The sequence below is a fragment of the Vigna unguiculata genome, chromosome 5 (assembly GCF_037176805.1).
Source record: "Vigna unguiculata cultivar grain cowpea cultivar isolate G323 ecotype 2 chromosome 5, ASM3717680v1, whole genome shotgun sequence".
Classification (NCBI taxonomy): Eukaryota; Viridiplantae; Streptophyta; class Magnoliopsida; order Fabales; family Fabaceae; genus Vigna; species Vigna unguiculata.
In genome coordinates, this window is record NC_140796.1 from 1,272,647 (window position 1) to 1,293,475 (window position 20,829).

General features: G+C 33.8%; 3 protein-coding genes across 6 annotated transcripts; 1 reads left to right on the plus strand and 2 right to left on the minus strand.

Moving 5' to 3' along the window:
* Positions 1-1,543: 1,543 nt before the first annotated feature.
* On the minus strand, positions 1,544-3,532 carry TIP1;3 (tonoplast intrinsic protein 1;3). 2 transcript variants are annotated; one of them, XM_028073737.2, is made up of 4 exons: positions 3,289-3,532; positions 3,052-3,170; positions 2,228-2,478; positions 1,544-2,128 (listed from the first exon to the last, which is right to left on the minus strand). In XM_028073737.2, the coding sequence occupies exons 2-4, from the start codon at positions 3,095-3,097 to the stop codon at positions 1,754-1,756; spliced, it is 672 nt and encodes a 223-aa protein (XP_027929538.1). In that variant the 5' UTR covers positions 3,098-3,170; positions 3,289-3,532; the 3' UTR covers positions 1,544-1,753. The 2 variants fall into 2 exon arrangements, with proteins under 2 accessions (XP_027929538.1, XP_027929537.1); XM_028073736.2 differs by lacking the exon at positions 3,289-3,532 and having other exon boundaries at positions 3,052-3,274.
* A 938-nt stretch (positions 3,533-4,470) lies between these two features.
* LOC114183444 (ABC transporter B family member 20-like) lies at positions 4,471-14,426 on the minus strand. Of its 3 annotated transcripts, none has more exons than XM_028070464.2 (11): positions 13,678-14,426; positions 10,967-11,021; positions 10,684-10,859; positions 10,363-10,563; positions 8,947-9,206; positions 8,556-8,866; positions 8,234-8,454; positions 7,785-8,125; positions 6,729-7,513; positions 6,402-6,643; positions 4,471-6,180 (listed from the first exon to the last, which is right to left on the minus strand). In XM_028070464.2, the coding sequence occupies exons 1-11, from the start codon at positions 14,062-14,064 to the stop codon at positions 4,951-4,953; spliced, it is 4,209 nt and encodes a 1,402-aa protein (XP_027926265.1). In that variant the 5' UTR covers positions 14,065-14,426; the 3' UTR covers positions 4,471-4,950. The 3 variants fall into 3 exon arrangements, with proteins under 3 accessions (XP_027926265.1, XP_085529771.1, XP_027926266.1); XM_085673645.1 differs by having other exon boundaries at positions 10,811-10,859; positions 13,678-13,782; XM_028070465.2 differs by lacking the exon at positions 10,967-11,021 and having other exon boundaries at positions 13,678-13,697.
* A 2,516-nt stretch (positions 14,427-16,942) lies between these two features.
* On the plus strand, positions 16,943-19,712 carry PPL1 (PsbP-like protein 1). The gene is made up of 7 exons (XM_028071358.2): positions 16,943-17,113; positions 17,192-17,282; positions 18,456-18,536; positions 18,681-18,763; positions 18,896-19,090; positions 19,211-19,307; positions 19,443-19,712. The coding sequence occupies exons 1-7, from the start codon at positions 17,051-17,053 to the stop codon at positions 19,544-19,546; spliced, it is 714 nt and encodes a 237-aa protein (XP_027927159.1). The 5' UTR covers positions 16,943-17,050; the 3' UTR covers positions 19,547-19,712.
* Positions 19,713-20,829: the final 1,117 nt, after the last annotated feature.

A 20,829-nucleotide genomic window follows, 5' to 3' on the forward strand; every position in this document is an offset into this window, starting at 1 on the left:
TTCTCTTACCATTGAGATTTTGAATGGAGAAAACCTAACTAGGACCGTTTCTATTACAAGGACTAGGTAAAAAAAAAAAAACAGATTTTGAGGTAAAGTCAAGAAAAAACAACATTGCTGATGGAAGTAACATACTCTGAGGATTTCGTGCTCCTCTTGGAATTGGTTTCTTCTAGAATGCCTCAATGTTCATTAATTCTTGTCCATTAATCTAAAGTTTTTAGCATAATTCGTTTTCACACATTTAAAGAGTTAGATAAATTAAAGCCAAAATAAGTGTTACAAGTTGAATTTTATAAAGATGTAAGTACAAAAGTATTAAATGTGAGTGATTAATGCATAACATAGGTGTGGACCTAAACAAAATAAATAGTTGTAAAGTATTTAGGTATTGAAAAGAGAATGATGTGTGGGAAGAAATCTCTCTTCACACGACACTTCTTTCTATGAAAAACTTGGAAAATTTATGAGTTGCAAAACTCTTAGTCATAAAAATAATGGTTTCATATCTGTTTATGTGGACTTTAATTTTCTATCCTATAAATTTGATTTTATTATTTAGTGAATTTTAAAATAGTTTTTAAGTACATTCTTACATGTTTCTTAAATCTGTAAAATTAAATAGATCAAAAGAAATTGAATAAAGACTGTAAACAAAGTGAAACATGAATCTGATAGAGATTTACTTAACCTATGTATAATACATATATATGAAAAAAAGTTGTTCATAGTTTTTTGTTTATGGCATAAATGAAAATCACATATGTTTCACTCATAATAATAGTTTAAAATCATGTTATAAATTTTTAAATTAAAATATTATATAAAATATACAATACTTAAAAGTATGGAAACTATGTTTAGTTTAGATTCCTAAATCATATGAGACTATCGGTTATAACTATGTTATGGTATTTTTAATTTAATTTCATCAAATAGCTCAAAAGTAATATGTTAATTTAAATAAAAATAATTCACAAACATTAAATTTTTATACTTATATCAAAGGTGATATCACATCTCTTACAAAGAAAACTCATAAATAAGAAGTGGTAACCTTTTAAGTTTATTATCTATAAAACCCCAGCAATAATATACTTACAAAATAATATAAATTTTATACCATAATTTCAAAAGTATGATAACTCAATTAAACACAATTTTTCAATATTTCTAAAATTTATTTGTTTCATATTATTACTCATTAATTGTTACTATTTTATATTTCTTTTATTTCATATATCTTTCCCAACTTTCCATATTGTTCTTAGTTGAGAATATTCCTCTCATATTTTATTCTTTAGTGTTTTTTTTTTTTGTATTATTTCCCTTATTTTTCTTTACAAAAAGTAAAAGGAAACTCAAATTTTATTTTACTTTTATGCTTTCCTATATTTATTTGATTTTTTATTTTTTATTTTTTCTTATAGAACATGCGATTTAAAATATATCACATTAATGAGCAAAGTGAATTCATGGTTTAACATTATAATTCATTACATTACCCCTATTAAAGAGAATAACAGCAGAGAAAAGTTAAAAATGACTGCAACTCATTGGTCTAACAGTAAATATTACATCTAAAAATTCCTTGTTCATCTCTACAACACCAGAAAAAGAGAAATCTTAATTCCTACAACAGAAAAATAGAGTACTAAGAATCCTTTTAATTCTTAAACCTTCAGCAATTTTATTCACTCCTCAATATGAAGAACAACACAAGAACACATTAACATTTATCAGAAAGCAAACTCTAGAAGTCACTGCTTGAAAGAGGTTCATGACCATCATCACCAATGAAGATGTTATCATAGATAATTGCAGCAATGGCTGCACCAATGAATGGTCCAGCCCAATAGACCCAGTGATGAGTCCATTGCCATGTAACCACAGCAGGGCCAAAGGACACAGCTGGGTTCATTGATGCACCATCAAAAGCACCACCAACTAAGATATTGGCTCCCACAATCAAACCAATTGCAATAGGAGCAACAATTCCCACATTCCCTTTCTTTGGATCCACTGCTGTTGCATAAACTGTGTATACCAAACCAAAAGTCATCACAACTTCAAAAATCAATGCATTCCACACAGACACACCAGGGGACAGAGAAAAGCCTGATGTTTCCTGCAATGTACAAGTTACAAGTAAGAGTTTCAACCATGAAATGAGTGCAAAAGGTTAAAGCTGAAGAAAGATGAAAGGATTAAAGGGTTAAAGGGTTACCATTCCACCAGTTGCAGACTTGAGAAGAATGCATGCAATAACTGAACCAAGTAACTGTGCAATCCAATACAGAATACTTCTCAGCAGGGTTATGTTTCCTCCTATAAAGGCACCAAATGTGACTGCAGGGTTCACATGACCACCAGAATGGTTTGCCCCAACAGAAACAGCCACAAAAAGCCCAAATGCATGAGACAGTGATGCAACTATTAGACCAGTAGGTGTTGCAGGTCCATTGTTGGTAAGCTTGCCTATCAAAATAGCCAATCAACAGCTACACTCAAAATCCTCACATTGTTGAGCCTAAACAACACTAAAATAGAACACATGACAATTGAAACTCTTGTTGAAAATTTCAACTCTGGTTTAACAGTTTTCAAATGTTATTTAGCTAGCATTATTCAGAATGGAAGTGTAGAACTACTACATGTGTTTATGTGTGATTGTGAGTGCTACCACTTTGTCTTAAAGTTTTCTATTACTTAAGAGAAGTAAGAACCTTGATAGGGAGAAATTATTGCATGATCATCGATCTTTGTGCGATTAGTAATTTAATCTAACTTTATTATTCTTTCTTATGAATTAAATAAAAAAGCTAGGTTTTATGTCATTTAAGATTGATTGAAGCAAAACCACAAACACATAATGATTGTAGAACATATAAGAATGTAGAGGAAGATCCAATACAATATCTGACAAACTTTACACTAAAGTCTCAATTAAATTATAGGGTCAGTGTGTTGAACACTTAAAATTTACACTAAATTATTCTGAAATGCAATGTAACTTTAAATGGGACTAAGATAACTTTTTGGAGTGCTCACTGTAAGCCATGCCAGATCCTTCCCCAACAAAAACGAAAATGATCATGGAGAAAAATTCTGCAAATGCTGCTCTAATTGCATCAGGTTGGCCAGCCTCTGCAGGGGACCCAATTGCAATTCTATACATTGCCATTATTATTGGGTAGCTCAGGAATCAGAACCTCAACAAACAGAACAAAACTTAACGTGTTTCTGAATTTTCATTTCTATACAATTTGGTTGTGAATGAGGACTAACCGTGAGAGTTATATTCGCACTATGAACACCAAAATTAACGGCCAAGGAAAAGGTCAGCGACACGATGCAATAAAGCTTGCAGCTTGTAAGGACTAAGAAGTTGAGTCCTCATGGAGTGATAATTTGGCCAAGTGTGTGGCTGTTATGTGATGTTGGTGAAATCTGAGATCAAAGGATTCTTGCAAAAGCTTCTGCTTCTAACATTTGCAGCATCAGCGAAAGTAGCGGTTGGCCAAAATAGGTTGTTATTTGTGTGTCTAAGAATATATAGTAATCATCTTTATTTAGATACACAATGCAGTAAGATCTGAGTTTAATTGCCAAACAATTAGCCACACATGTTAATATATTTGATACTATTATTTTGACACCTAATAAATTTTTATATACATTTTACATCTACCATTTTATGCTTAAGTCTCTTTTAGTTAACTTTGTTAATAACTAAAATATCTCTAAAAGCGATTTGTCAAAAAAGTTGTGCATCTGGTTTGAAAAAAAAAAAAAATTTTCCATAGATAAGTGAAGAAGATGATTTATTTTTTCTGTGAAGTAGTTTACCATCTTCTTTTACAGGTTAAGAAAATATGGTACTTTTACACAATCAAGTTTGTAGACCAAGTTTGATTTTACCTTAAAACAATAACACCTTATTTACCCAAAATTACATTAAATACCTACAGAAACGACATCAAAAACACAACTTCATTCAACACCTGTATTAGGCTAATTTTGTGTTCTTATAATAATTTCTATGATAAGTATAATTGATTTTAAGAAAAGGAAAATAATTTATGGATCTTTAAAAAAAGTGAGTTGTTTTAGACATTTTAGTCTTTTATATTTATTTGTAACTATAGAAGTACTTTTCTCATAGAGTGGAAGGACGGAAAAAAAATATTTTAGAAGACGTGGTCGTTATTATTTATAATTTTTCAATCCACTAAGAATATCATTGCTTAAAAAGTTGCTCGCGGTATTTATTCTTACCTCCTTCAAAAGTAAACATTTACAGTGAAAGAATTTTGATATAGTACCCAGAATTAAAGAAAAAAAAATAAAGATTGGACACGAAGCACAAGTGCACAGAATATCTTCCGATCTTTATACAAGTAAAAGAGGGTTTAAAAAATGAATGTTATAAAAAGAGCAAGAATATTAACGAGGGAAAAACACTGAGGATTCAAGCAGCAAAAGGAATGCCTTCCAAACTATTGCTATATATTATATATACAGAGGTTACAGCTCTTGGATCTGAATTTTCTACAATTATGAGAAATCGAAAAAGAAAAAAGAAAATTAGAGTTATGAATAAGTTCACAATCCACGGTGGAGCTAGGGAGAGTGAAAAGGAAGAGCAGTAAAAGAGTTGCCTGACCTCAGAAGAATTAGTGTTGATTCCACTCTCTCTTGAGAAACAAATCAATACCAGGAATGGATAACACCCAGTCTAAGCTGCTTGCTTTCAAAAGAATTCAACCAAACCGACCAAACTCCAAAATCCTATATTTAACTTCTTCCTACACATCATCTATTTGTCCTAAAGTATTCAATTCCTATGCCTAGTGATGCAATCATTGCCATGTCGTCATTCACGTTGTTGGGAAAACCCTTCAGGTAGAGAGGTCGTGAACAAACATTTGTAGCAATTACTCCCATATTCTAAACAAGTCGATGCTGACGCAAGGTCTTACCAAAATGAGGTTGCATCAAGCGGACATACAAACCGTTCTTTGCAACCAATGAATCATGACTGCCTTCCTCCACTATCCGTCCGCCATTAAGCACTACAATATTGTCCACATGCCTCATCATTGCAGCCCTGTGTGCTATTAAAATGGTAGTCTTGTTTCCCATTATTAGTGTGTCTAGAGCCTCTTGCACCACTCGGCTTGACTCGGATTCAATTGATGAACTGGCTTCATCCAACAATAAGATAGGGGCATTTTTCAGCACTACCCTAGCAATTGCAATTCTCTGTTTCTGTCCTGGGGTTAAGTCAACGCCTCTCATCCCTATATGAGTGTCATAACCGTGAGGCAAGCTGCTAATGAAATGATGGGCATTTGCTATTCTTGCAGCCTCTTTCATCTCCGCTTCAGTGGCATTATGCCTTGCATATAGAATGTTTTCCCTTATGGTTGTTGAAAAGATAATAGGTTCCTGCTGAACAAGACCAAGGTGGCTCCTCAACCATCTCAAGTTATATAGCTTTAAATCCCTACCATCCAGGAAAACTTGGCCTGCAACTGGATCATAAAATCTCTCAATCAAAGATATTATAGTGCTCTTTCCTGATCCTGAAACTCCCACAACTGCAACCGTTTGGCCCCCGTTGACTTTGAGGCTAAAATTGCTCAATACCAACACTTCAGGACGAGATGGGTAACAGAAATCAACATTTTTTAACTCAATGCTTCCATATACATTGGGTGGCTTCAATGCTGAGCCATCATCAGGATCAATTTTAGGAACACGGTCTATAATTTCAAACACCGATATGAGGGATTTTCGTCGTTTTAGTATGTACGGAGCCAATCCAAAAGGCTCCACAAGTGCAAATGTTGCAAATGAGAAAACCATGTACTCTTTGAGTGCAGTGGGTGGATCCATGTAACCTCGCTTTATACATATGGCAGTGTACCAAAGTAGCAGGGCATTACAGGCAAAAAGTAGAAATTGTGAAAAGCCAAATGCAAAACCAATTGCCATCCCATGTAGAAAGCTCTGCTTAAATATTTTCTTCAATTGCAGCCTATAGAGCTCCATTACCTTATTACCAGCACAGAAAGCAACCACAGTGTAAATGTTCCTAACCGCATCTTCAAGGACCAAAGATGCCTTTCTGTGCATTTCCTGGATACCTCTTGAAAATCCAGCAAGCCAAAATTTCTGCAATAGTACAAACAGACTGCATTCAATGAGTTTCGTGCAAAGATTAAGTAAATTGACCGGACTCCTATTTTTCTTAGAAAGTCATTCATCAGTTCATACAATTAAAAGATTGAGAAAGCAAATTCACGTTGTATATCACAGATCTCATTGGTCTAGAACAGGTTCATCAATTTCATAACGCCCATTTTAAAAATAGTTATATTTCAGCTGGTGCAAACCTGGGCAATGGCAGAAACACAGAGAATTGGAAGGGTTGCAAAAGCCACTAGTGCTAATCGCCAGTGCAGCAAAGCCCCAATAAGAAGACCAACAATAACTGCAGCACTGTCCTGTATAAATATGGAAAGTCTGTTGCTAAAAGCAGCTCGCACAAAAGTAGCATCATTGGCCAATCGCATGGACAAATTGTCAGCACTGTTCTCCTCACCATCAAACCATCCCACTTCATTGCGAAGCATGGCTGCGGTATCATAGAAACAGGTTATGTAATGTTCAAAATCACACATCTTTTGAAAGAAATACACTGCAGAAAAGTAGTTATGAACCTGAGAACATCATTCTCCTAACTCTTTCCGTCATTTTCTCACCCATAATACCAAAGTAGAAATGCTGTAAAAAGTTGGCAACTACCGTCACAATACCCATGCAAGCAATGATCAAGCACCACTTGTCTACTTCCCGTTCCAGGTGACGGGTGTCATCAATTCTATAGTAAGCTGTCACCACAAGACCAATAACATAAGCAAGAAGGGGGTTGAAAGAGCCAAAGATTGCAGCTCCTATGCTTCCTAACACAGCATAAAGCCATTCAGCAAAACTAAGCTCAGCCAGTTTCCGCAGTGGTGGGGGCTTTTGGTGTCGCACACCCTTTGTTTCTCTCAATTTAACTGAAACATCATCAGAATGACTATGTAGTCTACTAAAAGTCTGTGAATGGGAGCGTTCACTTTTAGGATCAGATGTTAAAAGAGGTGAAACTGGAGATTCAGGATCAGATTCATTTGACTTTTGTCTCTGCAGAGTCTGAACATCAATCTTTGGTAGCTCGGGAAGTCTCATTTCAAAACTATCCTGCCTTCTTATTGATGGCTCCTTGTCTGCTGCATCCAATAGCTGTCCATTTTCCACCATGTGCTCAGGTGGTGGGCTCCAGACTTTTGGTGATTCTTGCAAGTTATAGGTGCCATCTGAAGGTCGGGATACATTAGACATTCTTTGAAGAGAGGGTGACTTAGTCATTTTAGGAGATGATGATTCTTTTAAGCTATGACTTGAAGAATCCTTTTCAATTTGGAAGCCCGCAGTTTCCTTGTAGTTTCGAACAGGCATCCTGGTGATAAAGAGTAAATCCATGAAAATGCCAGTATGGAAATGTTCAACATTATTCCAATAAAAAATGTTTATGCTGTAGTCAATGGAAATTTGAATGCACTAAAAAAAGTGTCAATATTATTAGTTCATTATTCTAAGAAATAATTCTCTAAACAAAATATTGATCCCCGTCCATCATCGCTCCCAATATTTTAAGAGATCCATGTTATATTATGAGTAGACAAACAATAATGCATGGTGAAGGAATAAGTGTGATTTGTTCAAGAGACCTCTTGGGAAGTTTGGTTGCCTCTTCACATCGAAGAAGCTCTGCATATAAGCCATTCAGGGTTAATAATTCATCATGAGTACCCATTTCAACAAGCTGACCTTCCTCCATAACAGCTATATAGTCAGCATTCCTTATGAGACTAAGCCTGCGAGCAATTATTAGTGTAGAGCGTCCCAACATAAGCAAATCCAGAGCCCCCTGAACAGCCCTCTCAGCCTCAAAATCAAGTCCACCAGTAACCTCGTCAAGCAGAAGAATTGATGGATTTAGAAGCACAGCTCTTGCAATAGAAAGTTTTATTTTCTGCTCTTCGGTCAGAGCCAGACCAGCCCTGCCAACCTGAAAGCCAGAAGCTCAGTTTTGGGAATTAAAACCTGACTGCCACTTTAAGGAAACAGTTAAAAACACCATCCTAAAGAAAACATGATAAAGCAACCCAACCTTTACCTGTGTGTCATAACCTTTCTCTAATGAGCTGATAAACGTATGTGCTTGAGCTATTTTAGCTGCCTCTTCAATTTGATCCATGGAAGCATCCCTACCATAAGCAATATTGTCTCTTATACTCAAACTGAGTAAAGCAGGCTCCTGGGTGACTAATCCTATTTGGCTCCTCAACCATTCCAGTTTCAAATTCTTGATGTTCTCACCATCTAAAAGAACTTCTCCTGAATCACAGATTGACAAAAACAGTACAAATCTGTAAACGACCAAAACAGCACTTTGAATGCAATAACAAAATCATACTGTACAGTTGGAGAAATTTTACCTAATGTGGGATCATAAAAACGCTCCATGAGTGGAATAATACTACTTTTTCCAGAGCCATTTCTGCCAACAAGTGCTACGGCTTTCTTAGCAGGCACGGTGAGATAAAATCCACTCAAGATAGGGATTTCAGGACGAGACAGATAGCTGAAATAAACATTCCGAAATTCAATATTTCCTTGCACTGAATCCGGGGCAGTGCCATCATGATTAACAGATGAGGGTGATCGACTTATCATCTCAAACAATCTATAAGCAGCTATTCGTCCCTGATCAAATGAGTAGAAATTTGTAGCTGCTTGATTCAATCCCCTGAGTAAAATTAACAAATTTTAAGTAAAATAAATTAACATATAATGAAATTATATGTATTGGGTGGGATTGATACTTACAGGCCACTTAGAATAACAGCAAAAAGAGCTGTTATAATTTCACCACCATGCGCTTTTCCATGAATAATCAAGAATCTTCCAACCCAGAGTTGTAACGCACAAGAACATATTGCTAGACCATATGTAAATCCAAGACCAAGACCTTGAACAAGACTTATTAATATACCATATCTAAGAGTAGCTTGCAATGATGTTGCATATGAATACTTAGCCAAAGTTTCATTTGTAAATGCATACAATGTCCTTATATAGGAAACTGCCTGCAACACAATAAATTATTTATATTGAGAGTTGGTGGCACTAAAACACTTCATCATTCTTAATGTACCACTTCATATTCAAATATTAAAGAAAAATAAAGATAAAACTAAAGCATTTCTGATGTTATTAACAAAACAAAGCAATCATTCATTTTTACAACTTCAAACTGTTTCACATGGAATAATATGAGATGTAAAATGTAAATAGGTTACTAAAGTGGGAGTTATTTATCCCACAAAAAAAGAATCTGAATCAGTAAGACTTGTAGTTAAAAATGTAAGCTAGAATGTCAGTCAGAAATTCCATTAATTCAAAATGTAAAATCGTAACATAAGAGAGATTCCATTAATTTACTAAAGTGGGAGTTATTTATCCCACAAAAAAAAAAATCTGAATCAGTAAGACTTGTAGTTAAAAGTGTAAGCTAGAATGTCAGTCAGAAATTCTGCACTAAATACCCAAAGGAAAGAGGGAGATTCCATTCAGTTACTAAAGTGAGAGTCATTTGTCCTACCCAAAAACAACCCGAAGCAATAAGACTCTTGTAGTTTAAAATGTAAGCTAGAAAGTCAATCAGAAATTTTGAACTAAATACCCGAAGGATTATCATGCCAAAGGAACAGGATCTCATATTTTCACCTTAAAATTCCAACATGGCAACTCAAGAAGGAAAAATTGGCAACATATAAATTGAAACAAATACATAGCTCTTTTTCAATTTCAGAAATAGCTACAAGCACAAAGCATTCTTTTGAACCACCATTTACAATTTCATTTGCATGGAAGTTTGAGAATCTAGAACAAACCACCTTATGAAATGAAGGCTGCATTCCCAATAGTCCAAATTGAGCTAAAAAAAATGAAGACCGAATATGATATACAATTAAAGAAGGCGCCAACAGAAACAAATGAATATGCAATACCATCAAAAGAAGTGAAAGCCTTAAGGTTGAACGATTCCACATGTCAGCTTTAAAATTCGGAAGTACTGGTGTTATTTTAAATAGATAAGGTGGTCTCATTGAAAATTTGACAAAGAATACTATACGAATCTTAAAACCATCCATATGCCTATCTCATGCATACACATGGGAAAAGAAAAGATGAAAGTACTTAGGTCAATGTAATAAAATTAAAATTTCAACAATAAACAACCTGTTCAGCAATGCCAGCTGCTTCAGCATATGCATCTTGGATATTCTCTGCTAGCCTATGGAGGAATATGTTTGATATTCCTCCAGCAGCAACAATAAATGGACCTGTTCCTAATGTTAACAAAGCAATCTGCCAACAATTGATAATGCCAATGACAAGACCACTGAAGAATGTGGCCATATTATGAATATAATTTCCAACCTGTGTCATCAAAAGCGTGCAAATATATTATACAAGACATATGTCCAGAGATATTAACTGCAGAGAAGCTAATTTTTTATGAAGGAAGTAATTGATACACATGATTAGAACAAGACATACTTTTTCACTAAGAGCAGACTGGATAAGCAACACATCACTCAATACTTGACTCACAATGTCTCCATTGTTCCCATAAGTATCAAAAAAACTCATATCTTGATTAAGCAGTACTTGAACATAATTTGACCTGATGACAGCAGTCTGCCGTTCTCCCGTCAAGATCCAACACGAAACCTCTATTTCACAGGAGGGGGAGAGCATTAGAATAGCACAAGACTTAAAATGCAACATCTCATAAAACACATTTCCCATGATGAAAATTTCATTAAACATTTAACTTTACCAATCCAACCAGCAACAAAAACTCCCGCAGCAATATAAACAATGGTTAAAGCAAGCTGCGAAGTAAAAAAGAAGAAGCTAAGTTAGCAGAAGTCCACTGATTCACAAACCGAATGCCTTGTGGAAAACCGAAGAAAATTTCTCCCCTAAAAAGTTTTCTCATTTCAAAATTTCAAATAACAAAATTTTAAAAAGTTGAGATAAACCACGATAGCAATAGAAAATGAAGTAGAACTTCAGCATGCTCATTATGAAGAGGAAAAGTATGTTCCCCTGACTTTCACCCATCTCTTCTATATTAAAGGCCCGCCAAATAGTTGAAAAACCAAATCAATTGCATGGAAAAAGCATTACACTCTCTCCTCCAGGAGCTTAAAAGCCCAAAGACAAATAGAATATATTTTGAAGCTTTACTTACAACATAAGAATACCAGATTACTAGGAGTTATATATATCTAGCTTTTAAGGCTACTTGTGCACAAGAACCTGGTAAATGTTGCTAGAGCATAAAGCACCCAATAGCGAGCACCACCAAAACTCAGATAATATATCTATTGTCTGAAGGCCAACAGGGCAGAAGGAATATGGGCTTTTGTACGGAATGTATAAGGTGCTAAAAGATAATGTATCTGAATCAGATAATAAAAAAGGTAACTACAACGACTTTTGTTCAGTATATTAGCCTCTTCCTAATATTTCCTACCTGTTTTCACTATATATTCTTGACAAGGAGGAACAAAATTATAACCTACTTTACAAAAAAAAAATTGGGCAACAGGGCAGAAGGAATATGGGCTTTTGTACGGAATGTATAAGGTGCTAAAAGATAATGTATCTGAATCAGATAATAAAAAAGGTAACTACAACGACTTTTGTTCAGTATATTAGCCTCTTCCTAATATTTCCTACCTGTTTTCACTATATATTCTTGACAAGGAGGAACAAAATTATAACCTACTTTACAAAAAAAAAAATTGGGCAACAGGGCAGAAGGAATATGGGCTTTTGTACGGAATGTATAAGGTGCTAAAAGATAATGTATCTGAATCAGATAATAAAAAAGGTAACTACAACGACTTTTGTTCAGTATATTAGCCTCTTCCTAATATTTCCTACCTGTTTTCACTATATATTCTTGACAAGGAGGAATAAAATTATAACCTACTTTACAAAAAAAAAAACTGGGCAAAAGACAAATTACACGTAAAGTGTAGAAGATTATAACCACCATATCTGGGAATGAAACTTCAAACATTTTCAGCCCAATGAGATGCTGTAATTTTCATTTCATGATTTTGGGTTGAATTGGCTTGTGTCATTTAGCAGAAATATGGTCTTGTTATGATATTTTTTTGACATAGTACAAGGGGCCTTGAAGGATACTTTATTCTTTTACCTATGGAGGATGAGTTATAGTACAAGGGGCCTATTTAAAAAGTTATAACATTTTATGCTTTCTCAATAAAATGATCAGCTTCATAAATTACGGCAGAAAATTCCATCCAAGAGTGCCCTCACGTAATGAATTAAAACCCTAGGAGTGAAGTGTGATGGTTAGGCTTCTCCAGTACATGATCATGCTTTCTTTAATTTTATACTCTACCCAGATTTATTTTGATTGGCAGACAACAACACAAAACAATCCAACAAGATTCTAAATTATTGACTGTCTGAATTTTCCCCAAAAGATATCAACTACAAAGCCCTCTTACCATAGTTAATTTCCACAGCAATCAGACAGAAAATTAATATCTCTTCCTATTTTCTGAGAATTGTGGGTCTTTCAACATATCCTCTATGAAATTTAGTTTTCCCGAACTTCAATACACCATAGTTTTAGAGATCAGAAACGTTGTAAGCTTGCAATGCATTCCAAGCAATTAGTTTTAGTACGGAATAGAGAAGAGAACCCACTTCCAAAAGCTCAGTCGCATACACGGTTTAAATACCTAGCTCCGTGACTCAAGTACCCAAGAGAGACTCACTCTTGTATCAACCATTGAGTTGAACCAACTACAAGTTGCTAAAGTAATGAAATTATTTATGACAAACTGTTATGGACAGAGCTGATACAACAAAATAACTAGCGCAATCTACAATCTACCTTTATCATTTTATACGACAAGAACAGGTCTACACAACATTGCACCAATACAAGAGAAGCAATTATGAAACCGAAAGTGCAATGATCGGCCCGCGAAAGTAATGAGTTTTCAAAACCAGACAACGCCACATGACAAAATCATCATAACTAAACATTTTTCTTGAACTCTTCATAGTCCAATCAATTAGCAGCAGGGGCCAATTGATTCAGAGAACGTGATTAGAGAAACTCTCCAATTTTCTACCCGCGGAAGTTACCACCTATTGACCAATTTAGTTCTAGACATCAAACCGAAGATAACAAGATTAAACGAACAACCAAAAAGAAGACACATTTTGATATGCATAGCTTAAACCCTAACAATAACTTCGCAAGTCACCAACTAGCCAAGTGAACCAAATCGAACGATCAGGACATAAAACTAAGTCTTATATTACCGATCATCACCAACCCAGCCAAGTCTAATTGTAACAAAGCTAGTCAGTAAATTCGATAAATAAAGCTTTCAACTACATCTCAACAGCAAAACATTGCCTGAGCCTTAAACAAAGGGGCAAAAAACATAAAAGGAGAAAGGTAGGGTTTGCGCACGAAAATCACAATCTAACCTCGGTGAACCTGTTAAACTGCTCGTGTGACGTGCCGAGCTCAGAATCCATCCGCAGCACGTGGATGATCTTCGCGAAATAGTGCAAGTAAACGACGAGCGCGGTGCCATGAGCCGCAGCGGCAAGGGAGCCGACGGTCATGAGGAACCAATCGAAGCGGTCGGCGCATGCGAAGAGCTGCGAAAAAGGAACCGCCCCGGGCGGCGGTTCGATCTCCTCCGGCTCCTCCATTTCCTCCTCCACCTCCACCTGCTGCGAGGCAGAAGTCTCGGCGCCGGGGTCCAGGTACGGCGACGGCGACTCCGGCGGCTCCGAGACCTCCGAAACCGGCGTGAGCGGTTGCACGTGCGGCGGGGACCAACCGAACAATCCCCTTGATATCATCATCTCTTCTCGCACACTCTCTCAACGAAAACACTCTACGAACGAAAACTCTGAATTTAGCAGATCCACTAAAAAATTGAAAACCCCTGGGTTATATCCGCGTCCCGTTATTTTCCTCTTCCGGCGAACGACGTCGTCCTGGCCTTCGCCGGCACCGCCGTCGCCGTCTCTTTTTACGGCCCCTCAGGGCGGAAACGGAGTTCGAAGAGGAGAAACAAACGTCGGCCGAAGCAGCACGCGAAATTCGTGAACCCTCTCCCGTTTTCTTCTTCTCCGAGTTTGAGAGAGTTATTTCAGTTTGGATAGGTTTAACGGTCAAACGCCGGCGTCGATGTGCTTTAACGTATTTTCCTATTTTATGACGATTTATTAACATAAGCTTAATTATTTATTTTTTTGTTTATGGGTTTATGCTTTTTAGGGACAGAAATACAGTGAGAGTGCGCTGTGGCGACAAAGGCATGCATGCAAACCTGGAAGAACGGTGAAGGGTGTTTTCGTAAAGTCACACTCTATAATGATGCATCGTGTTTTTGTTTTTGTGAAATTACGTTACGATCCTCTAGTGAGAGTCGTTAGAATTGACACGTGTCAGTGCTGGTGTGCCCAATGAAGGAGCGCGGACATATTTAATTTATATGTTTTAACTTTAAATTCATTATTAACGTCTTTTTTTAATGATTTTAAGCAGTTAAGTTGACAGTTTATTATTAATTAACCAAGTTGAAAAACTTACTCATCATTATTACTAATGGTATATTAATTTTTTTTGGGTTAAATATATTTTTTAGTTTAAATATGTTTTTTTCCTTCAAGTTTTTATAGTGAATTTTAAAATTTTTATAGTGAATTTTAAAATTTGTCTTTTTTATTAATTTTATATCAATTTAGTTCTTCATCTTCTAGAAATGCGAAGATTTAGTCATTCTTATCAAATTTTATTAAGTTTATTTGATATTTTAAACGCATTTTATGATAATGTTTGAATTAACATTGAAGCGAAAATGTGTCAAACGGAGTAAACAATTCAAATGCTAACATGAAATGTGCTCAAAACAGATAAATTTAACAAAATTTGGTTAAAAGAATTAAATTCACACATTTTTAAAGATAAAGGACTAAATTGGTCAAATATTTTGAAAAGAGACTAATTTCAAAATTTACTGAAACTTAAGGGATCAAAAATATATTTAATCATAATTTTTTTAATCTATTTAAATTCGCAAAAACAAACAAAAAAAATAGAAAAGAGCAAATAGTGAATCTTTATTTTACTTATTAGAAAGATAATCATGAATTACAAGATCAATAATAGATTATTTAAAATATTAAAATAATGTAGACCACACATATATTTGCAACATTATATAGTTATTAAATTCATGTTTTTTTTTATAAATTTAGTCGGGTTAAATATGAAAATTGTTGTAAATTATTAATTGACCATATTGATATAACTTACATCCTTCAAATAAATATATTGAAAAGATTATGATTATAGAAATTTCTACATTCTTATATAATGAACAAAAGTATATACATATGAAGCACTCTTCACTTTTTTGTTACTAATTATTAGGGCAATTCATAGATGAGACACTCACAAATGTCACCCATTTTCTTCTTAGAGTTTTCTGAAATTTGGAAGGCTATGCTCATGAATGATGGAACCACTTCAACAAATTTAACATACTCTATTCCTTCACACTTCCACTAATCTTTTTTTACTACTTATATTTGGTGTATTCATGTCACATTCATCATTTCCCAATACAAAAGCTACCCACTATCACAATATATAGGTCCATGTAATTAAATTAATGAACAATGTAAAAGTACAGGGTTATATCAATAAACTCGTTTAATTAGTGTTTTATTTGATTGTTGATGTTTCTAAGTAGAAAAGTATTTCTTTTTTTTTTTGTTCTTATGTTGTATGATTTGTATAAGATTCAAAATTTACGTGTTATGAGAGAATATTTTAATGGAATGTCTTATGGTGATGCACAAAGGTAGGAACGAGAATTCAAAAGAAAAAGTGTACATAATTTGACCATGCATACCATTATTGGGTCAATTGATACATTTGGAATTAGAAGTTAGATACAACCATTTTACTATGCATATATTGGAATCATACATTTCTAAATAAAAAAATAAAGAAGCTTCCAAATTCCATCGAAGAAGGTAAACCACTCACTAAAATATACGTTAAATTATCATTTTGTTGTCTTTTAATATATATATATATATATATATATATATATATATATATATATATATATATATATGATTTTAGTCATTTAAGAAAATTGAAATTAGTTTCTTTTCGAAACATTGACTCAATCCAGAATTTCAACATTAAAAATATATGAATTTAGTTCGTTTAACCAAATTTTGTTAAGTTTATTTGACATTTTAAACATGCTTCATAATAGTATTTGAGTTAACATTGAAATAAAAATATATAAAATACATAAACAACTTAAATACTATCATGAAATATGTTTGAAATGTCAACTAAATTTAACAAAATAGTATTAAAATAATTAAATTTGCATATCTTTTAAATTGAATCAAAATTTCGAAAAATAACTAATTTAAATTTTTAATTAAAATCACGGGAACATAACATATTTAACTTTTTTCTTATTTTAGAGTAGATATTTAGTGTGTCAATTTAAAAAATAGTTATTTTAGTTTAATTGTCCAAATTAAGAGATTTGACTACTAAAAAATATTGATGTTATTTTTTGTATGTAATATATATATATATATATATATATATATATATATATATATATATATATATATATTATTTATTTATATTTATGGAAGATGTGACTGAGGGCAAATAGTAAGGAGGGAGAAGATTGTTATGGATAAGTGAAAGTCCGAAAAAGCGAGTTTTCCACCACATAGAACACAACAACAAACACAAGTCACTTGTTCTTGTTTCATTTTCTCTGCAGTTTCTCACACAACAACAATGACGTTCCTGCAGAATTCCCCAACGATTCATCGAACCCTTCTTCACAACTCTTTTCCTCAGGTAATACAAAATCACACTCATGCTTTCACTTCCTAAATTTAATTCCTTTCGATCTTCTCAAATGTGGGTCTGTCACAGAAGCTTCCCACTTCTCGTTCTCCTCGAAGAGATACCGTTTCCTTCACTGTCAAAGCTTCCCAAGAACCCTCTGCTTCTTTAACTTCACAAGGTTCGTTCTTTTTTCTTTTGGGTCTGCTCAAGGTCAATTCACAGCTCCCATTGTCTTGCTATAAGAATATGAGAAGGTATTTTTACATTGGAGTGTGTCTCAGTGATTTTGCTTAGAAGAATTTGTGTGCTGTATGTATGCTTGTTTGGCATTTTAGGATTTCTTGCCTGTCTTTGATGCTTCAAAATTCTCCAAGGAAGAATAGGTATTTTCCAACGTGCTTCTGTATATCAATGTAGGTAATTTGCTTCTCATGGAGATGCACAGTGTAATGTTAATCTTGTTGTCTAAATCAGACATTAACCCTCACAAGTAGTACAATGTAAACCGTATATGAATTTGATTGGTATTTGGGTATTATGATCTGATATCATTTGAGATACTTAGTAGTTCTTCAAGTGTATCGTTCTCCACTTCATAGCTAGCTTTTTTAAGGGTGAGATTTCACAAGTGATTGAGTGTTTCTTAATTAGGAAGAACTACCTACGGAAGGTCCTGACCGAGGAGAAGGATTTTAAGCACTTGGTTCTCTTTCCTTAAAAGCTTGTTTTGGCTATTAACCATAACAAAGCATGCTTGAGACTGAAGAGTGAAAATAGTAAGCAGCTTGTAGCTGGGGTTTCATGAGGCGCAAAAAGTCCTAATACTAATTAATTAATTACATGTTATTTTTGAATTTGGATTCTGCTAGGCTTTTCTATGTTGTTCCTCTGTTATATCTTCAAACTATATGGTTGGACACTGATTTTGATATTTTAAAATATATTAAAACGATTTTGAAAATACTGTGTTTTAATGTTAAGCAGAGGACACCACAAAAAAAAAAACAAGTAGAAAATTTGTACTTATTATTTTCCCCGAAAACTGAACAGTTTTGATTTCAAATCCATGTAACTGTTGTAAACAACTTAGAGGATTATGTGAAAGCAATTCTAGATCCTCCTACAACATCCTCTTACTTTGTATGGTAGTACATATTGAATTTTTTCATGTTTATAAGACAATAAATGCATATGGTAGTACATATTGTTTTTCTTTTCCTCTTACTTTGTTTTTTATGAAGACTTGAAGGAGGATATAACAACACTCTTATCTGACACTGAAACTGCTATCATTAACTGGCACTATATCAATTTTTTGTTTCTTTATTAATCCTTTGCCTTACCTTGGCAGATACACAAGGAAGGCGCCAAGTGATTGCCATTGGAACTACTGCCCCATTAGTTTTTCTGATGAACCAACACTCAAACTCTTGTAAGATTGCATTTTAAACAGTTAAGTTTTCCATGTTACTGAATTGTGCCTGACCAGGAAGGTACAAATGCTGTTTATGACACTTGTGACTTTCCTAAATATTGATGCCTGACACCCTGAGGATATGCCATTGATATGGCTCAGTTGCTGCAGAAAACAAGAAAGGATTTTTGTCTGTTTTGGACAAGAAAGATGGATATTCATTTCTCTACCCTTTTGGGTGGCAGGTGAGCATTGTTTAAACACTGTCTGCACTCTGCATCAGTGTGACTTTATATCAAGTTTATGTATTGATACAAAGCTAAAAGGGAAGCTAAGGTTACCTTTTTCATCTCTTTTTTATCATGGGGAGTGAGCAGGAAGTAGTAATTGAAGGTCAAGATAAGGTGTTCAAAGATGTCATTGAACCACTGGAGAGTGTGAGTGTAAATGTGATAGCAACTGGGAAACAGGATATTACAGAATTTGGGTCCCCTCAAGAGGTTGCTGAAACTCTGATAAAAAAGGTTTTGGCCCCTTCAAACCAGAAAACCAAGATTGTAGAAGCAAAAGAGGTTTGATGTCTTACATTAAATCTCTTTTCCTTGTTTGTAATCATTATCTTTTTATGTTTGATTAGACTCTGCATTTAATCTGTTGATTTTGTTCTTTTATTCACATGTCTAATGCTTCAGCAAGATGTTGAAGGAAAAAAGTACTATCAGTTTGAGTTCATCGCTAAGGCTCCAAACTATACTCGTCATGCTCTCAGCACAGTGTCCATTGGCAATGGTATGGTTTGACCCTTTTGAATATTTTAATTCCATTATAAAAAAAAAATCAAACATTTGGTTTTAGATTAATAAAATACTAAAAAACTTAGTAAAAAACCCGTGTTTTTACTTATGTTTTAATTGTGAATTACAGGTAAATTTTACACCTTGACAACTGGAGCAAACGAGAGAAGATGGGAAAAGATGAAAGACAGACTGCACACAGTGATAGAGTCATTCAAAATTTTCGATGTTTGAAAAATGATGATTATTGTTCCGACCATATCAGAGATATTAAACTCTTGAGCGAGAATGTTTATTTGAGCTTTATAGTCCCAAGTTTAATCATTGTTTGCTTAAGATAACTTTCTCCAAATACATGTACAAGAAGTAATTCTAATGCATACACCGAAATTTCTAGCAACCATACATTGATGTACTCATTTTCTGCCTCTTCACAAACTTATAGAAAACTCATTTTGAAAGTTACCAAGGAAATAATTGGTTGGTACGAAGCAAAGGAAGTTTCTCAAGGATATGAGTATAGGAATGAAAGTTCCCATTGTATTTTATTTCAAAATTTCGATTCCAAAAATACATTGCTTAACATATTTTTTTATTAACAAAACTTAACACAAAAAAGAGTAGAATAAATAAATGACAGTTAATACTCATGTGGACCACAAAGCAATAGAATTTCGAGATGAAAAATTCTTTAATGAGATACATAATAACATATTATAATGGTAATGATGATATAGAATTGTTAAAAGAAAAGGTGTTCAATGGAGAAATCAGTTGGCTGTACATTCACAACTCTTTGAGTACATTTGTAATTGGTTATATGCTCCTGAAAGAAAATATTAGAATATAATACGCTGTTAAAAGTTTATGGATTATTGTAATTAATTATATTAACAGTATAAATACATATTTAGTGGTATGCAATAGACATAAAATGCGTTTAGAATATATACAACGAAAACATACATTTAACATTAACTATCTTTACTATAGCGGAAATATTGTTTACTCAACACAAAAATATATTGGTCAACAAAAACAAAATTTGCTAATTTATCATTCATTCCATCATCTATAAACGTATGTTTGTTTTGTTACTTTCAATCATTTCATATTATATATAATACTAATTAAGATTAAGGATGTGATAACGGTAGAATTTGTTTGTTGTCGTGGCAATACATTGACGAGTATGTTTGCAAAATACTACGAAACAACAAATATTTGTAATATTATTGATTTGAAAATGCTACTTAAGTTGTAAGTTGTAATTGAAAAACATTTAGCTAAGTGGAACACGTTGAAGAACATGAAAATTGCAATGAAGTGAGCAAAATTTGATATTATGTTATAGGACTACTCATTTATATTACAATAATTTATTACTGACAGATCTAACCTCATCAATAAAATAATTATTTTACTATCATGTTATAGACAACTCATACTTATAATACGATAATTTATAACTAACGGATTTAATGTCATCCATAAAACGATGTTTTGAGCTATTTGAA